General features: G+C 39.6%; 1 protein-coding gene across 1 annotated transcript in view; it reads right to left on the reverse strand.

Annotated features, from left to right (window-relative positions):
• Window positions 1-21,549, reverse strand: part of MDN1 (midasin AAA ATPase 1) — a 94,196-nt gene that overhangs the window by 63,187 nt on the left and 9,460 nt on the right. Inside the window, exons 9-35 of the mRNA XM_081857568.1 lie at window positions 21,249-21,363; window positions 20,237-20,427; window positions 19,872-19,953; window positions 19,283-19,378; window positions 18,110-18,222; window positions 17,674-17,822; window positions 17,520-17,580; window positions 16,751-16,956; window positions 15,393-15,496; window positions 14,579-14,723; window positions 13,384-13,480; window positions 11,886-11,999; window positions 10,061-10,208; window positions 9,799-9,909; window positions 8,667-8,818; window positions 7,219-7,397; window positions 6,883-7,091; window positions 6,189-6,335; window positions 5,699-5,840; window positions 5,443-5,577; window positions 5,193-5,331; window positions 4,949-5,087; window positions 4,688-4,815; window positions 4,328-4,463; window positions 3,114-3,243; window positions 1,281-1,514; window positions 791-988 (exon numbers count right to left, since the gene is read on the reverse strand). Coding sequence (XP_081713694.1) covers window positions 791-988; window positions 1,281-1,514; window positions 3,114-3,243; window positions 4,328-4,463; window positions 4,688-4,815; window positions 4,949-5,087; window positions 5,193-5,331; window positions 5,443-5,577; window positions 5,699-5,840; window positions 6,189-6,335; window positions 6,883-7,091; window positions 7,219-7,397; window positions 8,667-8,818; window positions 9,799-9,909; window positions 10,061-10,208; window positions 11,886-11,999; window positions 13,384-13,480; window positions 14,579-14,723; window positions 15,393-15,496; window positions 16,751-16,956; window positions 17,520-17,580; window positions 17,674-17,822; window positions 18,110-18,222; window positions 19,283-19,378; window positions 19,872-19,953; window positions 20,237-20,427; window positions 21,249-21,363 — 3,800 coding nt within the window. The remainder of the gene's footprint in view (window positions 1-790; window positions 989-1,280; window positions 1,515-3,113; window positions 3,244-4,327; window positions 4,464-4,687; window positions 4,816-4,948; window positions 5,088-5,192; window positions 5,332-5,442; window positions 5,578-5,698; window positions 5,841-6,188; window positions 6,336-6,882; window positions 7,092-7,218; window positions 7,398-8,666; window positions 8,819-9,798; window positions 9,910-10,060; window positions 10,209-11,885; window positions 12,000-13,383; window positions 13,481-14,578; window positions 14,724-15,392; window positions 15,497-16,750; window positions 16,957-17,519; window positions 17,581-17,673; window positions 17,823-18,109; window positions 18,223-19,282; window positions 19,379-19,871; window positions 19,954-20,236; window positions 20,428-21,248; window positions 21,364-21,549) is intronic.

Consider the following 21,549-nt stretch of genomic DNA (forward strand, 5'->3'; position numbering starts at 1 on the left):
TATGGAAAACTAGATGGTCTTTCGCAGCAAACACTCTTCAACATTCTGAATGAAAGAAAATATGATCTGACTCTGACTGAACTCCTTCGGGGTCTTAGGACCATCAAAGAGGACTACCAATATAGCTGGCAGAGAGGGACTGACAGAGAATCAGACGCCTCGGACGTGAGGAATCCGGGCTAGAAATATTTTTTGTTTGTTTTCTGGACATTTGTCTAGGAAGGGACAGAAACCGGGGCAGGGGGGGGAGAGAATAGAATTATAAAATGTTATGTTTTGTTTTACTTGGACAATGTGACCTATAATTAATATAATAAAGGGAAAATTTGTGAAGGGGAAGTTAGATCGACCTTAAAAAAAAAAGAAATTAATGATTATAAGAGAATTGGATAGTTGAATACAGATAAACAAAAGATTTTAATTTTCAAAAGCAATGTGAATATCTTTAAGAGGTTAGGTAAGAACTTGCTGAATTAACTTTGGAATTGGGATGTAAGAGGAGGGGGTGGGGGGAAGTCAATGAAAGTGGGTAAAGAAACTTAGGGTATGTAATTGTATTTGTGTGTTTGTTTGTCTTTGTCTTTGTGTGTGTGTCTGTTGTTATAAAATGTAAAAACCCAATAAAAATTATTTAAAAAAAAAAAAAAAATAGAAATGGAAGGGTCTTGGAAGGACTGTAACATGCATGTTTGTCATCTCTCACGCATTCTGCTCTTAAGTCATCGTAAGCGGCACATCACCATTCAAATTGTACAGCAGCGGCAGCAATACCACCAAAAGAGTTCCTTGCCTGTTGGTATGAAAAATGGGTGGATTCCTATGTGGTTCTCCATCCAAACCATTTCCCTTTCCCTCTTCAGGTCATATATTTTCAGCTCATTCTTCTGAACCTCAGTGAGTTGCACTACTTGGGAAATTTTCCCACACAAATATTCCAGGCATTTTTCACGAGCCAAAGCAGCTGAGCCAGCCGAACAGGACATGGTGCCTACATAGGGGGTAGAGGGAAGAAGAGATCATAGTTATATGTCAATGGTGGAAATGAACATATAGTTAACAGTAAGATATGGCCAAAATCTGTAGACAGGTTGTAATGCACACTCTGTAGCACAAACACTATACGTCGCTTGCATGCGTCTTGAGACTGTTTACTATTTTTGTTCCAAAATGACAAACTTGCTTTAAACCCTTGCGTAGTTCTCATCCAGGGGTTGAGGGACCCCCTCCCCAATAAACGATCTGAACTATTCAGAGATAAAGCAAAGAAACTGAAGACATACCTGAACCTATTCCATCTATGTACACCAGACATGCAGCATGGACAAATGTTGTCACTGGACAGACGCTAAAAAGCTGGTGCTCCTCTGAAGAACTGGATAGTTTGTCTTGCACCATAGCATTCATGAAGCTGACCCACGACAAAACATCCCGGATGCTGAGGATACAGTGGTGTCCAAATTCTTGATTGGTCAGCCACTCTATGAAATCCATCATGAGCCCTGCAATATCTGCCCCTGGGAAAGGTGATTAGATGGAGAGAAGAGAAAAAATACATAAGACACAGACCTGAAACAGATTATGTTTTGCAGTAATTCACAATGACCCACAAGGGATGCAGAGGCCTCTGTACATAATTTTTGCAAGATAACTGAATAGAAGTGCTTAAATGTTTTTACATAAATATTTGCAAAAGTAGAAAGGGTTGAATGCTTAAAAAAAAAAAAAAAAAAACCCGTCCACAAGTAAATCAGCAGATGCAAAATTCAAAACATGCTTTGATCCTGCAACTTCATTGGTCTCTTTGTCCACAGTGACTGAACTTTGGCCCAGACCATTACTTTAAGCCTAAGAGGACAAACATTCATCTTAATGCAGAGAATATAGCCAAGGATAGAAAAAATAAGAGAGTATGTTTCATCAGCACTACTTATTTTTTCATCCTTCATTTAAAACCTTGGATAATAAAGAACCTAGGTCAGACCTGTATAACATGCACATATATTTGGACTAGAACAATCCTTAGATGTTCAATTTGCAAGAGCTTTTTCCGACAGCAACTTACAGCTGTGTTCAAATGAGGTCTCTGGTGACAATATGCATAGCAACCTCTGCCTATACCACAGAATCTAGTCACTGAATTCCAAACTTTTTTTTATCCCTTTCAACGTACTAAGAGCTCGAACTGTTCTTCCTTAAATCACTGTCCAGGCAATGATAAAATTTAAGCAAAAGGAAACTGATTTCGCACTTAAAATGACCCCAGTATTATGCAAATATATTTCAATTCCACAATCTAGGTTTATCAAGTATAGAATTTGGAACATACAGCATCTGAAACATACTCAAAGGTAAGCTATATTCAATTTGTCATACTGCCAGATAAACATGCATTGGACTAAATCTCAAGTGAAAAATTGCAGTGTCACAAGATCACACATGTTTGCAATTTCTGTTATCTGCTAGTCGCGTCTGAACAACAGGTAAGTGGTACCTTCAGTCTGTGCCATTTGTAGGAGGAGTCCCATGGGACTTCTCCACAGGAATATTATTCAGCTTAGAGGAAAACCTATGGGCAGCGTTTAAGAGAGTGAGACTATTTCAGAACCGCCTGAACTAACTTCTTAGCTTTTAGAATCTGAGAGAAGCTGACTTGCAAGAACAGAAGGTCTTTTAGAAGGAAACCCCACTGGGACACAGAAACGGAGGAGTGCAGGCTGGTTACTAGGGAGAAAGGTACTCAGAAGTGATTGCAGACGTTTTTCAGCAACAAAACCACTTCACTGGTTTTGAAACTGCTTTAGCAGTTTCATAAAAGTCTCTTTTGACTGTTAACATCTTTTCTGTTCTTTCTTTTTTCTATTCTCTTCCTGGCCTACAAAGGATGGAAAATCCTGCCTGAATGTGATTAAACCAGCAGAGCATGGCAGCCCTAAAACTCACTAGAGTAAGAAGAGAAAGCTTTAAAGAAGAGGGGAGAGGTGCTTCTTAATCTGGCCAACACTGGAATGTGACCCTCGTGCTGAAAAGGTCTCCCATTACTGATATAAGCAGAGGGACACCCAGAGAGAATAAGTAGGTGATGGAGTTGGTGAACAAATACCTCTGATATTTACCTTTGTCATTCTGTTTGGCAAAGCAGAGTCCTGGATGAAGATTATGGTTTACAATTTGCATTAAATCCATACGGTTGTTACTTTGCGGACACCATATTTCTGTAAATCTATTACGCAAGGCAGGCGACAGCTATGGGCAAGAAAATATTAAGTGCAGTTATTATGAAGGGAACTGCTCAGAGGAAAATTTAAGAATCCTCAAAGAGGGTTACTGGGATAAAAAGAGAAAACAGAAGAATTATAAAACGAGGGAAAACATATTGCTATAAATAATGTGTAAGAGAGTATCAAAAAGCACAATAAGTTAGAATAGTGTGTGTCAAAGAACAAAACCGCATAAAAATGAGTTTTCATTTTTTTTAATGAATGTTTTATTTGACCTAATTTATCCTTAGAAAAACGATTTACTCATACAAACATACTTGCAGCTTAACAGTCTTGATATTTTATGACATTCTCAGAGGAAAATGACATTAATTCCTGCCCCTGAAATTCCTAATAGTCTTATAATATGATCTACTACAGGATCCCAAACCAACCCACACTTCTTTATGCTGCATTTTCTTCATCATCACTAATTTTATTAATTTCAACCATTTCCACATTTTTCCGATTAATTCTATCTATCTAGGAAATAACACATTTACTCAGTTCTAACAATCAAACAATCATCAAACAATCAAATTAGCTGTCAGAGCTCCATGTGGAGCTAGGTCGGGGCAGGGAATCTTTTTTCAGTCTGCAAAAAGATTGCAGAGGATCACTATGTGGTGAAACAAATGAGATATGAATTTGCACCCCTGCAAAGGATCACTATGTGGTGAAACAAATGAGATATGAATTTATACTGAAACAGCTTTTCCTAACCGTTTAATATTATTTTAGTACTCTTTACTCCTACTTGACTTGAAAGGCCTGGTAGTAAGAGCTATCCTGTCTCTTCCTCCCTGTGGTAATTAGGTCATAAATAAAAGAACTGGGAGTGTGAATGTGTGTGGTCTTTCTTACAGATAAGGGCATGGGGCTCCCAAGGGAAATGTAACTATCAAAGAGCCTGGGGTCTGGGAAAAAGGTAGGGTGTGGGACTGGTTGCAATGCCTTACAAGCTTCTAGAAAAACCCTAAGGCCAAGTCGGCATAGGCATTTTTTTCATTCCTAAAACTACAGGTAATTGAAAGTGGCAGCCAGCACAGAACGGCATTTTCTTACATTACCTCTTTCTTCCCAAAGTCGCCGCCAGGATTCATTGTGGCTAAAATGCGAAACTTCTTTCCTGCAGTCAGCAGTTCTACTTCATTGTCCTCACTGGCTTTTTCAGCCAACACTAGCGTCTTTTCAGTTTCAAGGACGCTGAAATAAAACCACGTTCTCAATATTTGTTCTCGTTAAATTTCAAACACCCATACAAAACACTAGAGACTTGCCTAATCTACAGAAGCTTTGCAACTCTTGTTGTTTAGAAGAGCAGCAAGAATCAGAAGAAGCCAGGGAAAAGTTAAGATTTATCCAATTTGCATTTGTGAATGACACGCCAAGGCAGCAGACTAAAAAATGTCCAGTTTTCAAGTGCATACCTATTTAGTCTTTCTAGAACAGAATCATCCGCCAATGAAATCTCATCCATGAGAAAAAAGCCATCCTCTCTCATTGCTAAGACAAGGGCTCCATCATGCCATTCAAACAGCCTAGAACCATCAAACTCCTGTTTGAAAGAAAAAGGGAAAGTCTGATCAAGTGTGTGTGTACATACATACATACATACATACATTTACAGACACGCACTTGGTGGATTTTTCAAGCTCTCAATTATATCAGGCACCATAATGCCAACTTACCTCATCCTTTGATCTCTGCCTGATGGGCCGCAGTCCACCCAGGAAGTCAGAGGTCTCCATGTGCAAGTGACAGTTCACAGAATGTAATTTCCGACCAGCCAATGCTGCAAATATCTGACAAATAGTAGTTTTGCCACACCTGCATAACAAAAAGCTTGCAGTCAGTTAAGCGCCAGCTACTTGTCTGTTGCTCTACGCAAAAAATAAATAAAACTAATAATGAATATATTGAAGACTGGTTTACCCTGTGTCTCCAACCAGAAGTATAGGTTCACCAAACTCTAATGCTCGGCCTGCCAAAATGGCAAGCCTTGTCATCCCTTGAGTCCACACAATGTGACTGAATTCATCGCCCATTATAGATGTCCACCTAGATGCTTTAGCTGGTTCAAAGTGGTAATAGGGTTGGGGAAGGAAATAAACAAAAACAAATTAATTAGCTTCAGCCAAACATTAAATCTTCTTTTATTATTGTTATCGTTTTTCAAATTTACCCATTTGCTTCTTTACGCTTTCTTCTGAGAAGAGGCGCTGGGGATGCAGCTTTCTCTTAAAGTGTTTTTCCATGACTGTTTGGATAACGTCAACTTCTTCTTGTTTCCTGACCCTTCCTGCCAGAAGCATAAATCCTAGTAACAGAAAGACAACAATTTATCAGGATGTTCACCGCTTTTGAAAAACGGTTGAAATGCGGCTACCGAACTGGACACACTGGCTGTGTAAGTTGAAAAGAAATGAGTGGAGACTCACCGTCATTTGCTAAATGCTGAAGCCAGTCATACTCCTTCTCCATCTGTTCTGCTAATCGGTACCTTTCAGCCCAACGAAAGAGATCCCGAAGGGTAATGAAGCCATGCTTGCCAGCAAACACTGAGGAACCTCTGCGATAAGACTAGATTTAAAATGACATAAAAGCATTCATGATCCAACACAATTTTCTGTACCCACAACTGCATTTTCCACTACTCTTGCAATGCCTCCCCTCCTTACCACCAACTCTCCAAGTTGTCTTCGTAGCATTTATTTGTCCAAATTTCACCAATATTTCAGTAATGACCATCAGTCCCCTGAGCCAAATTCTGGTAGGTTGCTATGTAGCTCAACAATAACCCCCCCCCAAAAAAAAACCCCAGAGCCAATAAATGTGTGCGCCTTGAGTATAAGACACGAAACTACAACTAGGGCTCAAGTGACTTCTCTATTCTTTTCTCATTAAGAGAAAAAAGATTACTGTCCATACCTGCAACTCCAGCATGACTTTGACAAGTTTACTGCAGTACGAAGGTGGAAGGTGGCATCTTTTGTGCAGGATGGTTTCTAGCTCTGTACTTGGTAGCTCATCAAAATGCAGCTCCACAAATCTGTTCCTGAAAGCTCTGGACAATACCTTAAGACACACACACAAAAACCACCTGTCAAGTGTTAATCTACTGAGAAATTCACACACACTGAAAACTTAACACGTTTCCCACCCTCAAACAGTCAGCTAGTATTTCATGGCCACTGAACATGTTCATACTCAAAGGGTTTGTCCTCTTAATCCCCCCCTTGAAGATTTCTGTGCACATCTGCAAACAGTGGGGTTCTTCCAACTCTGTTGACACCTCTCTCTTGTGTTTGGCTGGTACCATTTTGGATTGGCAACTTGGAGACTGATTTCACTATTGGTTCTGGATATGCTTCAAAGACTAGAGCGTTTGACTAGGAGTGGTGAAGACTCAGGTTCAACTCACCACTTAGTTATAAAGCTCACTTGGTGATTCTAGGCCAGTCTTTCACTCAAACTACTACTCAACCTAACCTACTGCACAGGACTAAGGTGAAAGAGAGAAATCACATATGCCACCATAAGGTCCTTGAAGAAATGGTGGAGTGTACGTGTGAATAGCATATCAAAAGAAAGCCAGCTTCATCTGAGGAAACTATGTATGTACCTTCCTGCCTCCATAGAGCCCTGGAGGATTCTGTGTAGCAAAGAGCATGAATCTTGGGTGAGCTTTGACTGTTTCTTGGGTTTCTGTTATGAACAGCTCTCTGTTGTCATCCAATAATCTGTTCAGGGCCTCCAAAACATCAGTGGGTGCCAGGTTGAGTTCATCCAGGATTATCCAGTAGCCCTTTCGCATAGCATCAATGAGGACACCTATGAAGCATTTACGGGAAAAAAGAAATAAATGAGTTGCCCAGCCAGGCAAGCATCTGTTTGAGCAAGTGGGAGAACCAGCTGGCAAAGAAACACTGAGTGATTGAGGTAATAATCAAAGTCCTACCTTCCTTAAATATCAGCTTCCCAGATGGATCTGAAGTATAACAACCAATGTACTCTTGGATGTCAGTATGTTCATGATTGTTAATCCTAACACAATGGTTCCCAGTTGCAGCAGCCACCCAGCGTATTAAACTGGTTTTACCAATGGATGTGTCTCCTTGAATCAACACTGGGTAGGTCCTTAAAGAATTAGAAAACAGCCAAGTTAGATGTTTTGTTCTATGGTGGTGAATTATTACTATTACTATTATTATCATTGTAAGAAGCTACAGTGGTACCTCCGTTTAAGAACAGCCCTGCTTACGAACTATTTGGTTTACGAACTCCACAAAACTGGAAGTAGTGTCCCGGTTTGTGAACTTTACCTCAGTCTAAGAATGGAAGCTGGATGGTGGAAGGGCACTGGCGGCGGGAGGCCTCAGTAGAGAAAGCATGCCTTGGTTTAAGAACGGTTTCAGTTTAAGAATGGAGTTTGGGAACAGATTAAGTTTGTAAACTGAGGTACCACTGTACCTGATTGGCTTCAAGGTCTTCTTACAACATATATTGATTAAGAGCACTTCCAGAAATGAGACTTGGGCTTCCTGTTATGTTGTGTGATAAAAAAAGAAAAGTTCGCTGAAGTTCAGAATAAACAAGTCAAAGCTAGGGACAACTGACAACAGTATTTGTGCTTCTTAATTGTCATGTTATACACCTCCTCCAGCAAATGTCTGAAACTTGAACTACATATTTATTGTAGTCGTTCGCTCCCATGGAGCAAAGAGACACTTTTGTGTATTGTACATACATGTTAAGAGTCTTAAACACTTCAAAATTCTGTTTTCTTAAAAACAAAACAAACAACTGCTTACATTCCTCACATTGCTAATATATACATAGAAATGTAGGCTGTCATCTTGTTTGCTGCCTGTTAGCAAGAATTCAAAAACAAGGTGGAAAGTAAGCAGCCCCAACTCAGTGAATTTCAAGTCATGATTTTTAGGCCCATATACGTCAAAATTTGGCCACGTAAAGAATTCACATCATGGGATCTCCAAAAGCGGAATTCCATAATTTCAAAAAGACTGAAGAACACGTATGGCATAATTTATTCCAGAATCATAACAATGCTCCAGAAATTATTCCAATTACAAACAATCAAGAACAGAAAGTTTTAAGTCGTCACCCCCACTGTTATTACTGATGTAGAAAATATTTTTGTGCTTTTCTACAACAGTTAGAGACATTTGTCAATTGCTTATATATTTGCAATGCTGTTTTCAGTTAATATTTGGCTTTTTGCAGTACCTATAAAATAAGAACATTCTTAAATTAAAAAATGCACTGTACCATAATTCAAGGAAGTATGCTCTCATGAACAAATAGCAAGTGATTATTTTATTCTCACCAATCGAAATTAAACTATTTCCAAAGGAAAGAAAAAGGTACAGCCGAGGTCCAACATACCCAGCTGATACAACTCTGACGATGTCTCTGAGGTTAAGTTTAACTGAAGCTGTGAGCACATAAGTCTCGTCCACGGTGGGTTCCATGTCACCAATTGAAATCCAGTATCCCTCTACCTTAATCATTCTCCCTCCTTTAGGTTCTGGTAATGACTAGAACAACATTACAGAAACAAAACCAGCTTATGTTATGAACTGCTATCTCCGCATATCTTTGTTTAGCTAAGCAACACATTCTTAGAACCCCAGAATACACGTGGTATTTCCTTCATATGTGAGATGCAGAAGATTATCATGCTGTGGTTATGATATAATACACCAAGCAAGCACAGAGTCTACACCTGGGAGGAGGGATATATTAAAACAATGCATTAGACTCCCTCTGAGAACAGAAGGACTCCTTCCATTCATGGAAGGTTTCTGATCCAGCAGGCAGCATCTCACTGGCAGAAGTGGATGAAAGGTTTTTATTATTATTATTTTCCCTCCATCTTGCACCCCCCAAATCACCTTTCACACTATTATAGAAATGGCCCCAACAAACTGAACAATATTTCCAAATGCAGAAGGAAGGGGAACTGGAAAAAGTCACCTTCTCACCTTTCCATCAGCAGGAATGAACTCTAGATCTAAGCCAATGTATTTCCAAACCTTACATGGATTCAGCATTCCTGTACAGTAAGTGGAATTTCATTATAGGATGCTCCTATGGGGATTGGGGGGGTGGGGGTAGGGAGGGAGCATTTTGTCAATTTCCACTTTCTCCTGCAGACCCGTCCAGATGGTTCGGGGGCTTTCGAAAACAGTGTGAAAGGTACTGCTAGGGTGTGCGCAGATGAGATCAGTAACAATTGTCTTTCACCTTCCTCCAAGTGGGAGGCTTTGATCGATGTCAGTCCATTCAGCAAACATTCCAGGTGAAAATGGGAAACCCTTGATTTAATCCAGGGTGGGTAAAATTAAACTCAGAATTCAAATTGAGTTTTGTTCCGTTTTATGTATTTTATGTCATACTCCAAACAAATTCTGAGGAGGAGGGGAGAACTCAATCTGAGAACAATTCCATTCAGACACACACACACACACACACACACACACACACACACACACACAAATAGTAAGAAATTACTTGCCTGCTTGAGGATGCTTTTCACGTTTCCAGACAGAATATGCTGACATATTAGCCTTTGAACAACAGGGTAAGAACTTCTGTCAAGCTGGGTGAGAAAACCCAAGCAAAAGCCCTATTGAGAAGAAAACAGATTTGGGGTTTTTAAAAGTAGCTAGTTTCAAAGAGATTTTAATTGCTAACGCCAGAGAATTTCTCTCTCTTTTTGTCTAAAGACAAAAGGGAAGAGAGAAGCAAGTTTAAGAACAGAGAACAAAGATAGTCACCTCATAAAGAGAGCGCTGTATGCTGCAGTATGGGTTGGATGATGCAAATCTCAAAGCTCTGCAGAGAGTACGAAGGCTGTAATGAGGTCTGTGGCCTGTCCCATCTACCAGTTTTGTTTCACACTCCTTTCTCACAGACAAATAAAAGCTGCAGAAGCGAAGGGTTATATATATGAAGCATATTTTTCATGTATTACACTCATTTTTCTACCATATTAACAGGAGTTAATTTATCTAGGGGCTTGATACCTCAATGTGCTGCGGAGTTCCTTTTCCTGAATAAATATTGTCTCCTTCAGGATTGAATAAGGGTGCAAAAGAGATTTCACTCCATATTGTTGCTAACCAACCCAGGTAAGGCTCAGTCTATATATCACGTTATCAGTCTTCCAGAACATCTGGTGAAAGACTACAACTCCCATGAATCCCAATCAGCTTGGGCAACAGACATGATGGGAGATGCAGTGTAAAAACAACCTGGAATGCACTAGGTTAGAGGAAACTGCCATAAAAAATAAGCTCAATTCTAAATGTCTGTGCTAAGCCAAAATGCTCTCTTGCCTAGAAGTGGAGCACAGCTATGAAAGAGCAAGGGACCATCTGTATGGGTGTAATGCTTGGATTCTCCTCCTTTTAGGCTTCATGTTGTATATATGCGTAAATAAACCATATATCATAAAAACAACACAGGCTCCACTGTGCCCCATTTTTCCAAAAGGAAACACAGATCCTGCATTTATCATGTATGGGACCCCTGGAATCTCACACCACTCAAATAAATTGGACTCGTGTGTTGCAGTATATATAGAGTGAGGCCCTCTATGAGATAGTCCCTAAATATTCAGATGTATCTATTTAACAAAACTCGTAAAGAAAACTAAGCATTTTATAAAATATAACATTAAAATTACTGATAATTTTATTTAGGTATTTAAGATATCCAAAATATTGAAAACAGTGGTTAAAGATAAATGCTTTCCCCTTCATATTAATCTCACCCCAGCTATAGAAAAATAAAGTGGTGCAATACATTATCCAATAATAAATAGTTTTCTAAAGAAATTAAAGTCTTCAAACATGAAAATTCCTCAGAAATTTCAGGAGTTAAGAGTTACAATGAACTTTTGAACCACTGTCAGAGAGAAGAGGGCATCCATGTTACGCTAATGTAGAATAAAATTGAAATACTCAAGGCTTCTGATTAAAATTTATTCAAATATTGGGGCTTAGAAAAGCAGGGGGAAACCCATATATCTTGACTGACAGTGATATTGGCTAAGACAATGACACTGAGGGCGTACAGCTCACACTCATTTAGTAAAAACATGGAAAGCAACTGGGATGCACATCTGGAATCTGGTGCATAATTTAAATAAATTATTTGACGTTCTGAACTGCAATGAGCCCAAAGAAATGGCAACTCATAGAGGAAGTTCAAAAGGCAGAAAAACGCAATCTCAACTCTTAATTCCCATCACCGTCAGCCTGAGTATCCAAAGCTCAGGGATGATAGGAGATGCAGTGCAGCAACTTCTAAGGACCACAGGTTAACTACCCCTGTTTTAGAAATACCACACTACAAGTCAGTGCTTTTTTCCTTAAAGATTGTTTAGGGGTACTCTCATTTTCCTACTCATATTGAAATACTGTGCCTTAATGAGGCCAAACTTAGATTCACAAAATGTTTAGGGGTATGCGTACCAGTGCATCTCCCATCCCCCTCAGAAAAAGCACTGCTACAAGTTAAATGCAACAAAACTTTCCCAAAGACTCTCTTATCAGATCTTACAATTTATACAATACTTTCTGTTCATCAAAAACTTACTTTACGATCCCTTGCACTACGCTCTTGCTCACATTCAGCCCTTTGAGATAATCCATGATAAGAATCTGCAAGTCTCCTTCATTTTGTAACTCTTCTACGTAAAGTTCAGTGAACCTACAAGACGACATTACATTGTAAAAACCTGTCTGCTTATAGATACCAAAGTCTGATATTTGATCACGGACCCCAGCCTGTCGACATCACAACCAATTACAAATGTACTGAATTGAAGACTAGTAATAGAGTACCAATAGAGTACGACTGGATCTAATGGTCAGGGGTCCCTTTATGTTTAATAGAGTGCCATTTGGTGAAAGCTTGCAGATTACTTAGAAATCACATAATTCAGCATGCAGAAAGTCCCAGGTTCAACCCCCAAGAGCTGTAATTAAAAAGGAGTCAGGTAGCAAGCCTAGGAAATCTGCCTTTGGTCTTGGAGCACTGCCCCCGCCATCCCCAAACCTTTCTAGAAGGTTGGGGAAACCCCAGAACAGATTAGGGGGCACACAGAGGAAGGGGGGAGAGATATCCTGCCATGCAAGCAGAAGTCATTCTTCTCACACAAAGGACCACTTAACGCTACACTGAATACAACCCCAAAAGTTAAAACATACCATTAAAAATAAATTAAAACATGCAAAAATATTTAAATTGCACTTCTATTGGCTTATCTGAGCATTAGTTGTTTCTGGAAAAACATAGACTTTTTATCATAGGTAAATTTTGGAATCCTTTCATCTGCTATACACTCAAACCTAGGATACTGGGTTTACTATGATATTGCTGCTGAATTATTTTGAGCTCTGCAGGGGCAGTGATAACACCATGCATTTGTCACTGATGTCACACTGTCCGTAAGTCAAAACCTGTTGAGCAATTCAGTGGGGAAATGAAAGTGCAATTGTGGAATTTAGTGCTTAATGAACACTTGACAAGCTACCATCAGCTCTTGCTTGCCTAGCTAATTTGGACTGCATGGGCTATGAAAGATCAAAGTGAGCATAAAATCCACTCATATACCCAACCAGCCTTTTATCCAGCTGTTTTTGTAGCTAACATGTAATGCTGACAATCAGAAGATGGCCAACAGAGCAATGTAGATCATTCTCCTTTTATCTTTCCCATGAGACCACTATATAATTCTAGTATCCAACTCTGAACCTGATGACATAAAGGACACTTGAAGACAACTGCAGCTCTCAAAGAGAGTGTGCAACGTCTATTATTCCTGAGATTGGCAGCAAAAGGTATTTTGCAACATAGCAGCTCACCAGCATGCTTCAGCTATAGCAGGGATGAGGATGGGGAGTTAAGAGTCTTAATACAAACTGGCTGGCCACAGGTCCCTCATATCCCTAAGCTACTGCATGCCAATCAGAGATGTATGCAACACAGACCAAAAGAAGTACAGCATTCTAGGCTACTGCAAACACCTCAAGAGCTACAAGTTGTTCTCAGCTTTAAAATGGTTTTGTAAAAATGTACGTTCTGTATCTACCTGTTCCGTATTCCTGGAGGGAGGTTTCTTTTGCCAACATCAGTAGCTGGGTTCATGCAGGCAAACAAACGAAAATTTGAATGACGTACCAGGGGCTCTACAAGGAAGAAAATGCACAACCAACAAATTACAGCGCTGTTTGGCCCCATAAAAACAAATGAAGCATACAAACAAGAAAGCATGAAACAGCCATTTAAGGAAAATTAAACACAGAAGTTCAAGAAGCAAACAGAAAAACTCATACACAGCCAATTGGTTGTCCTAGCTGGTGAAAACCTACTCTCAAACTTCAGAGAAAGCTATCCTTAAAAGCAAAGATGAAAACTGCATCTTCTATCTTAGCAAACAAAAGGGTCTTTTTTCATAGTCCTCTGGAACTTGCTGTTCTTCAAGCTAAGGGACAGCATGGGCAAGGAATTGCAATTTTCTTCTTCAGGAGAAAACTCCCACATGCTAATCTCTTAAGTTATCGGGAATCAAAAGAGTGAAAAGATAGTATTACAGTGGTACCTCAGGTTAAGTACTTAATTCATTCCAGAGGTCCGTACTTAACCTGAAGCTGCTCTTAACCTGAAGCACCACTTAAGCTAATGGGGCCTCCTGCCGCTGCCGTGCCGCCGGAGCACGATTTCTGTTCTCATCCTGAAGCAAAGTTCTTAACCTGAGGTACTATTTCTGGGTTAGTGGAGTCTGTAACCTGAAGCGTATGTAACCCGAGGTACCACTGTATTCAGATGTGAGTTTTTCAGCTATCAGTTTACAGGGCTTCCTAAAGTGGTCAACGTTGACCCACGGGGTTTATGTGACTGTGCAGAGGGTGACATAGGTGTGAAAAAGTTTACAAGATATAGTGCAGAGAAATTATTTAGGCTCTATGAGCATCAGAAATAAAGGGCTTGGATATTTAGACTTCAGCACCTCCTTTATGAATAATATAAGCTTTTTTTGTCAATTCCTCATAATGGTGATTATATTGTGGATTATATACTCAAATTTCTTGAGTTTATTTCATTTACATTACTAATAATTTGATTCTGGGTCTGTCACATCTTTATATGCTCAGCTATGGGTCAATGAACTTAGATGACTTGAAACCATTAATTTCAAACTCTCATTTTTTTTTAAAAAAAGGAACTGAAAAAATACACCACTGCAGAACAGGAAAACTTGCTGCAACAAAAAACAAAAACAATACCTGTGTCTCCTCTATCCAGCAGTATCAGTGAACCAGATAATCCTTCAAGTAAACCACTCAGACACTCTAAAGTTTCTGCTGCTGCCAAATTGATCTCATCTAGCAGAATCCATTCTCCTTTTTTCACTGCTTGTGCCAAGGTGCCCTTAAAAAAAGACAAAAAGACTCAAAATTAGCATTTGATAGGCATCTGGAGCTGCCCTCTAGTTGGACTATGTTTTGAAAACTGCATTTATAGTTAGAGGGACCAGATAATTCCAGAGTGGTATAAGCAGAATTCCATCTTTTACATTGTTTTTAAGCAAGTTGGTGGAGTGGAAACTCCTCATTTAATTAACCGCTTCTGCCCTATAACAGTTAAATATCTGCAAACCCCTCCAAGGTGTTTCTAGTTGTACCTACTTTTTTGACCTAGCACCAAACCCTTTGCAGCATTAACCTTTTTCCTCAATGAGGACTCATTCTTCCTATCTTGCAGATGAAATCTATTTCACCTTCATTTTCAGCCAAGACTAAGGGGAGTAAACACAAGGACATTAAGTGAAACCTGGCTAGCCTGAAATCAAATGACCGCCTCCACAGGCAAAAAACCAGAAACTGTGTGTGTGTGTGTGTGTGTGTGTGTGTGTGTGATCCACATCACACATTTGAATGCACACTGCTTCTTCCAAAGAATCCTGGGAACTGCAATTTACCCCTCACAGATCTATAATTCCCAGCACCTTTAACAAACTGCAGCTGGAACTTTATTTTAATAAAGTAACTTTAATATGCATCTTATGGACAAATATGCTCTTATGCACAAAAGGACTACCTCTACAAATGCAAAAACTAGCGCATTTTCTGTCATCTTCATCTGTTGTTTTGCATGATCTAAGCGGATACCAAGTTCTTCCCACTTTTCCTTCAATGGTGAGCCTAACAACAACAAAAAAGGCAAGCTATAGTAAACGTAGGATAAGATGAAAACATTCAAGTTCATGAAACCACGTAATAGAATTTGTCATAGTGCAAAATAACTCTGAATATAACATAAGCCGCTCTGAAGAGAATAGTCCAGTTATTCCAACAATTACCTTTAGACCAGTGATTTTATGCAATTTAAATCCTACTAGTAGAACAGGGACATTAAAATGAATGAACTGAATGAGTTGGAATTCATTGGACTGAGTAATATTTGAGGTCAAGTAATGCTCCGGTCATTTGTAATGCATATGCAATCACCTCCTCTGTTTAAACAAAGGAATGCTTACAAATCTGTTATTTTTATTGAACACATCTGGATTCAGCCTTAGAAGGCTAGTTACTTAAACTGTATCTCTTTCCACTTCAGAGCAGTATTTTATTTTTATCTTTATTTATTTATTAAATTTCTGTACTGCCTGTCAACTGAGGACCACAGGATAGTTTACAATATGAAAACACAAAAATACGAAACATAGTAACAAACAAAACAATAACCTTCCCCCCTTTCACCTTCCCCTTTAAAATGCAGTCAAGCTTATATTATTATTATTATTAGGCTGGGATAAAGTTTGTACAACTTTAACAAGACCTTCACCTCTTCAGTCAAAGATGATGTGTGAGAATGTTAAATTATTTCTGTCCTTTTATCTGACTGTTCATTAAATAGTTCAGGAAAGCTTAACTGTGACTCCCAAGCATCTCCCACCCAAGTCACTGATCAGATCCACACCCACTAAGCTTCAGGAATGATATTGGATCATGTATCAGAAAATGCTATTTTATACTGCAGAAAAATTGCTTTTTCCCCTCCACTGTTGATCTCTCCATATTTGAATTCTAGGGAAAAATCACACCTAGTACAGTGGTACCTCTGGTTATGAACTTAATTCGTTCCAGAGATCCGTTCTTAACCTGAAACCGTTCTTAACCTGAGGTACCACTTTAGCTAATGGGGCTCCCGCCGCCACGCGATTTCTGTTCTCATCCTGAGGTAAAGTTCTCAACCCGAAGTACTACTTGCGGGTTAGCGGAGTCTGTAACCCAAAGTGTTTGTAACCCGAGGTACACTGTATCTCCCTTGCCAAATGCACACTGAAGCACAGTCCACCCAACTTTAAGAATGCAAGTTCCTCTTGTTTTATTTATTTGATTTCTACCCTGCCCGTCCTCAAACAGAGACCCATTTTAAGAACTTGGAAGTCTTACCATTTTCTTTAGCTTCCTTATTAATGGCAGATTTGTGTACATGCTGCATCAGCTTGAGAAGATCATGCCAGCGCTTCTGTCTGTAACATGTCTGGATGTGCCCCAAGAAAGTCTGGTTTTGTTTCCTGGAAAACGTCTGTGCAAAAAGCTCCTCAAAAGACTCTCGCAAGGGCAACCAAATCAGTTTGTTATCCACCGGCTTATAGCTGTAAATTGGACAAACAGTAATGTGTTAACTAAAAACTCCGGCAGCGACATGTGGCAAGATCAGGCTCAGTACAATCGGACAAGGTGAAAATCAAACTAGCCTCAGCGGATCTGATAACAGATAAAAGGTGAATCTGGTGGCCCCTGCACACCATTACTAAACAGATGACTTGAACATGTTGAAAATTAGAGACCGGCTGAAACATATAAGAGAACTTACCCTTTTTTTCCAGGTATACAAAATGTCAAAAATTTCATCCCACAGCTACATGGCACTGCTCATTCCAACATCTCTCCCTGCCCCAAGACCGAACATTCCCTTTTCCTTGTTCTACTTCCTTGTACTTGTCATTACCCCATCCATGGAATCCCACACCCCATTTCATGTTGCTCTATGTACTTTTCTTTTTGCCATATGGTTCTCTATTTTTGAATGCAGTAACTCTTATGAATGGGGTCCATGCACACTTCTACTAAATACAAGATCTGAAGTCACGAGTGGAAAAAAATGATTTGTTGATGCAGTTGCCAACAGCAATTTGCAGAATTATTAGACACTCACCCCCCTAGGAGATCTGCAGTATCACTCTGCTGATTCATGTTGATAACCCTCAAACGGTGCCCTTGAAGAAATAAAACACAGAAAAGACACTGAAGCATTTCTCAAACCTTTTCTAGAATCCTGGTCAAAGTCCCCGCATTATACTACATTTTACCTGTAATGTGGGCCAGGTATTGAACAGTAGATGTTTTGCCTGTCCCCGTTTCACCCACCAACAACACAGGCTCTCCTTTGTCGACACACACAGCCAGCTGCTCAATTAATACGGATGATGGACGTGTGGGAGCAAAGGTCTGCTTTTTTCTGCCAATACATGAAAGGGTAAAATCTTCTGTTAGCAATACTCTAATGCTATGTGCTAAGCATCTCCAAGTGCATTTGATTCACTAATTCTACAAATATAATCTCTCTCTATTACCAGGTTTCAAAAAAACACCTCAATGAGACATTAAAAATGCTGGCACGGAATTTTAAAGTTACAAGCACATTTTAAAAGTGCACTATTGTACATCAACCTGTAAGCCATCTGGTTGAAGGGTGGCTTAGTAATTTTAAAATATAAACAAACAAACAAACAAACGCATCAATACCTTTGCACAAGAAGCGCATGAATTTGCTTCCGTAAGAGCTGGACTCTTCCCACAGAGACCTCTTGCTCCCTTATTGCAATTTCTGGTTTGTAAAGTTGACAGTAGTATTCAGTCTAGAGTAAATAAATAAAGAGCATACATACTGAACTCAGCTTACTAAAAAGAAACACATGATGTAGTCCTTTGCCATATGCAGTTGTGCAATACAGTGGTACCTCGGGTTAAGTACTTAATTCGTTCCGGAGGTGTGTTCTTAACCTGAAACTGTTCTTATCCTGAAGCACCACTTTAGCTAATGGGGCCTCCTGCTGCTGCCGCGCCGCCTGAGTACGATTTCTGTTCTCATCCTGAAGCAAAGTTCTTAACCCGAGGTACTATTTCTGGGTTAGCGGAGTCTGTAACCTGAAGTGTATGTAACCCGAAGTACCACTGTACAACTGAAAGTTAAGACACAAGTCCAGTTTGCACATCACAGTAAGGCATAGTAAATAGTTTATTGTGAATGTGCCTTTCTGGGTTGTATGTCCCCCCCCCCCCATGATAGCAGGGAGCAGACAGACCACAGTCCCTGCTTAGCATTATGTCCAAACCAGAGGCCATGATTTGCTTTGCTTCAAACCATGATCAGCAAATCAAGAACAACCTTAGCTACAGTAATTTGCCGGGAACAAAACAAACTATGATCCCTCATTTGAATGTAACACTTGCTTCCTCCAAGTGTGAGTGGACAGGATTCGAATGACCAAGATCACCATGGTTACAGTGAACTATTAACTATGGTGATGTGAGAACAAGGCCTTTGGGCTGTATTCAGTTGTTACATGAACAGAAGTCAGCTCATGCAACCAAACTTTCTCTTTCACTCCTCCTACTCCTGCTGCTGCTCCCCCCTGCAGCCACTTTTCCCCTCCAAAGGGTTGGGTGCCTCAAATCAGGCAATGGAATCTTGCACCAGTGGCGATGTGCATGTGTGCATGATCCCTAAACCCAATTTCAGCCATGTTACATGTGGCTCTCTTCTTTCAGAAGAAAAACAAGAGTGGACACTATCCAGTTAGATCATTTAATTATTTCTTGGCAGTGAAGGAGACATGAAACTATTTTTTGCCTCCTTGACAAAAGGGGTATTTATTACACAATGCAGTATGTGTGCGAACTCTTCCTTATGTCTACCTTATGCTTGGAAATGTTCAGTTGGCTTCCAATGATTTCTGCCATCTTCAGTCTACTTCCTTGCTTGGACAGCATAGCTGTGAAACAATCCAACGCCTGTCAAAGTAGAGTGGCAGGAGGGAGAGAGGGAGAGAGGGAGAGACAGAGACAGAGAGAGACAGAGAGAGAGAGAATTCAAGCTAATTTAATATTTAATCAGAGGTTCTACTTTTCTTCCATACTTGAGTTCACTGTAGTCAAAATATACAACTGAGCTTCATGCAATGTATCGCTAGTTATGTCTCCATGAGGAAAACAAGAGGACGAGCCAATTCAGACATTTCAGCTCTCTTCATAATGGAATTCCTGGTGTAACAGCTGTGGGACCTGGCATGTCCCCAACGACAGCTGCCTCTTCCTAGTGTGATTTATGCAACCATTCCTGTGAATCCCCCATTGTGAAGCAGCAGGTCTAGTTAGATCGACCCTCAAGGAAAATTTCCAACACCAGAACCAGACCCTTGTTCATATTCCAAATGCAACCTGGTTTTTACATTTTAAGGAATAGGTCAACATCACTCTAAAAAACAAGGAACAGTTTGACACGTACCTCATGAAAAATATTCAGTGCAGTAGAGGAAGAAGAACTATCAAAGTTGTAAGCGATCCTGTTGCACCAATTCAGCAAGTCCCTAACACAAGAAAATAAGTGATGTGAAGCAGCTCAACAGTAGTCCTTCATTTAATTTTCCTCAGCTGCACACTGCTAAAAGTGCTAGTCTCGCTTCATTAATTGCATGGCTATTTTTTTTAAGCGCCAACTCACCACATTTTCATTCAATTAATGCCTTCTCACTAGGAATTTCAATTAAGACCAGAGCAAATGGCCTCCAACACACTAGAGAGCAGTAGTCCAAAGATAATTTGCCTCCCCCAAACTCAAATATCCATCAGCTTAATTGCATATTAAAATACCTCAGAGATAACTCTCTGCCTTCTAAGCTCAGGCTTTTTTTGTTTTCGGTTAAGTGTGATGCGTCTTCCATTATGTTCTCATCGTCTGCGATATGGCTTTGTAATAGATGTTTATCACCAGTAAGCTCAACATAAATCTCTAACAAGCGATCAATTACGACAGCAAGTTTAGGATACCTCCTCTGAAGAACCTGAAAAACAAAATAACATTAGCTAAAGTAAATATTTCACAGTATTCCAAGGATTATATAACTCACTGAGTTTTGTCTAGACAGACAATGGTCTTAAAATCCAGAGATTTGATACATTTACAGTCTGCACAATTGCCTGGACTGGTCCCATGGGGTAGTGCCTACCATCAAATTTTACTTTGAAATTCTCTTAAAGGAAAATTTCTTTGCATGACAATTACACTGTAAAATACAGTAATGCTCTTAAATTATCTTAGGCTTTATTTGCTAGATAGAAATGTCAGTCAGTAAGATGAACCCGGTGGACTGGGCAAATGGCCCATCTAGTCCAGGTTTTTCGTTCTCACTGTGGCCAACAAGATGCATATGGGAAACCTGCAGGCTATACTACGCTGAGGAAATGGCAATAACAATTTAAGATGATTTCATATGAAGTTATAGCTGGACAGTCGGGTTAAGTCAATCCAGCAACGTCAATCTGTTTCTCTTGCAGAAGCACAAAGCAACAAGCATTCCATTATGGAATGGATACAAACTTCTTTCATGTCAAGGATTGTGTTTGGACATCATGCTAAACTATGGTTTGGTGAGATGTAAATGAGACTAACTCCCTCACAGTTTTTTGGCTCGGACAACACAAGAAACTATGGTTAACCAAACACAGATGCTTCTAAACATCTCCTCACAGCCATGTGGGGAAAAGGCAATGGACACAGTTTCAACCTCTTCTACAAAAATTAGGACTACTTTCACTTGTTTTTAAATGAAAACTCTTTGACATCAGTTCACAAAGTAAGAGTTCTCTTTCTGATACCATTTACCTCTCTGAGTTCAACTTTAGGCATATTATTCAGCTTAATTTTTGTCCAGTATTTATCTAGAAGAGCAGCATGGCTGTTTTGCTGTTTGTACCAACCACCACCATAACTGAAGAGTCTAGATTAAAAATCAAAGAACAAGTTAATTGAAGCATTAGAAGTATTATACTGCAGAACAGAGTAAGTTCAAGAGTTCTGTAAGGCTCCTTCACTGCAGATCTACAACCAGATAAGGGAATCAAAGTCCCAACATCATCAATACAAGAAACATGAATTCACCATCTACAATTGTCTAATTGTCATT

The sequence above is a fragment of the Podarcis erhardii genome (assembly GCF_964252035.2).
Source record: "Podarcis erhardii genome assembly, chromosome: 3".
Classification (NCBI taxonomy): Eukaryota; Metazoa; Chordata; class Lepidosauria; order Squamata; family Lacertidae; genus Podarcis; species Podarcis erhardii.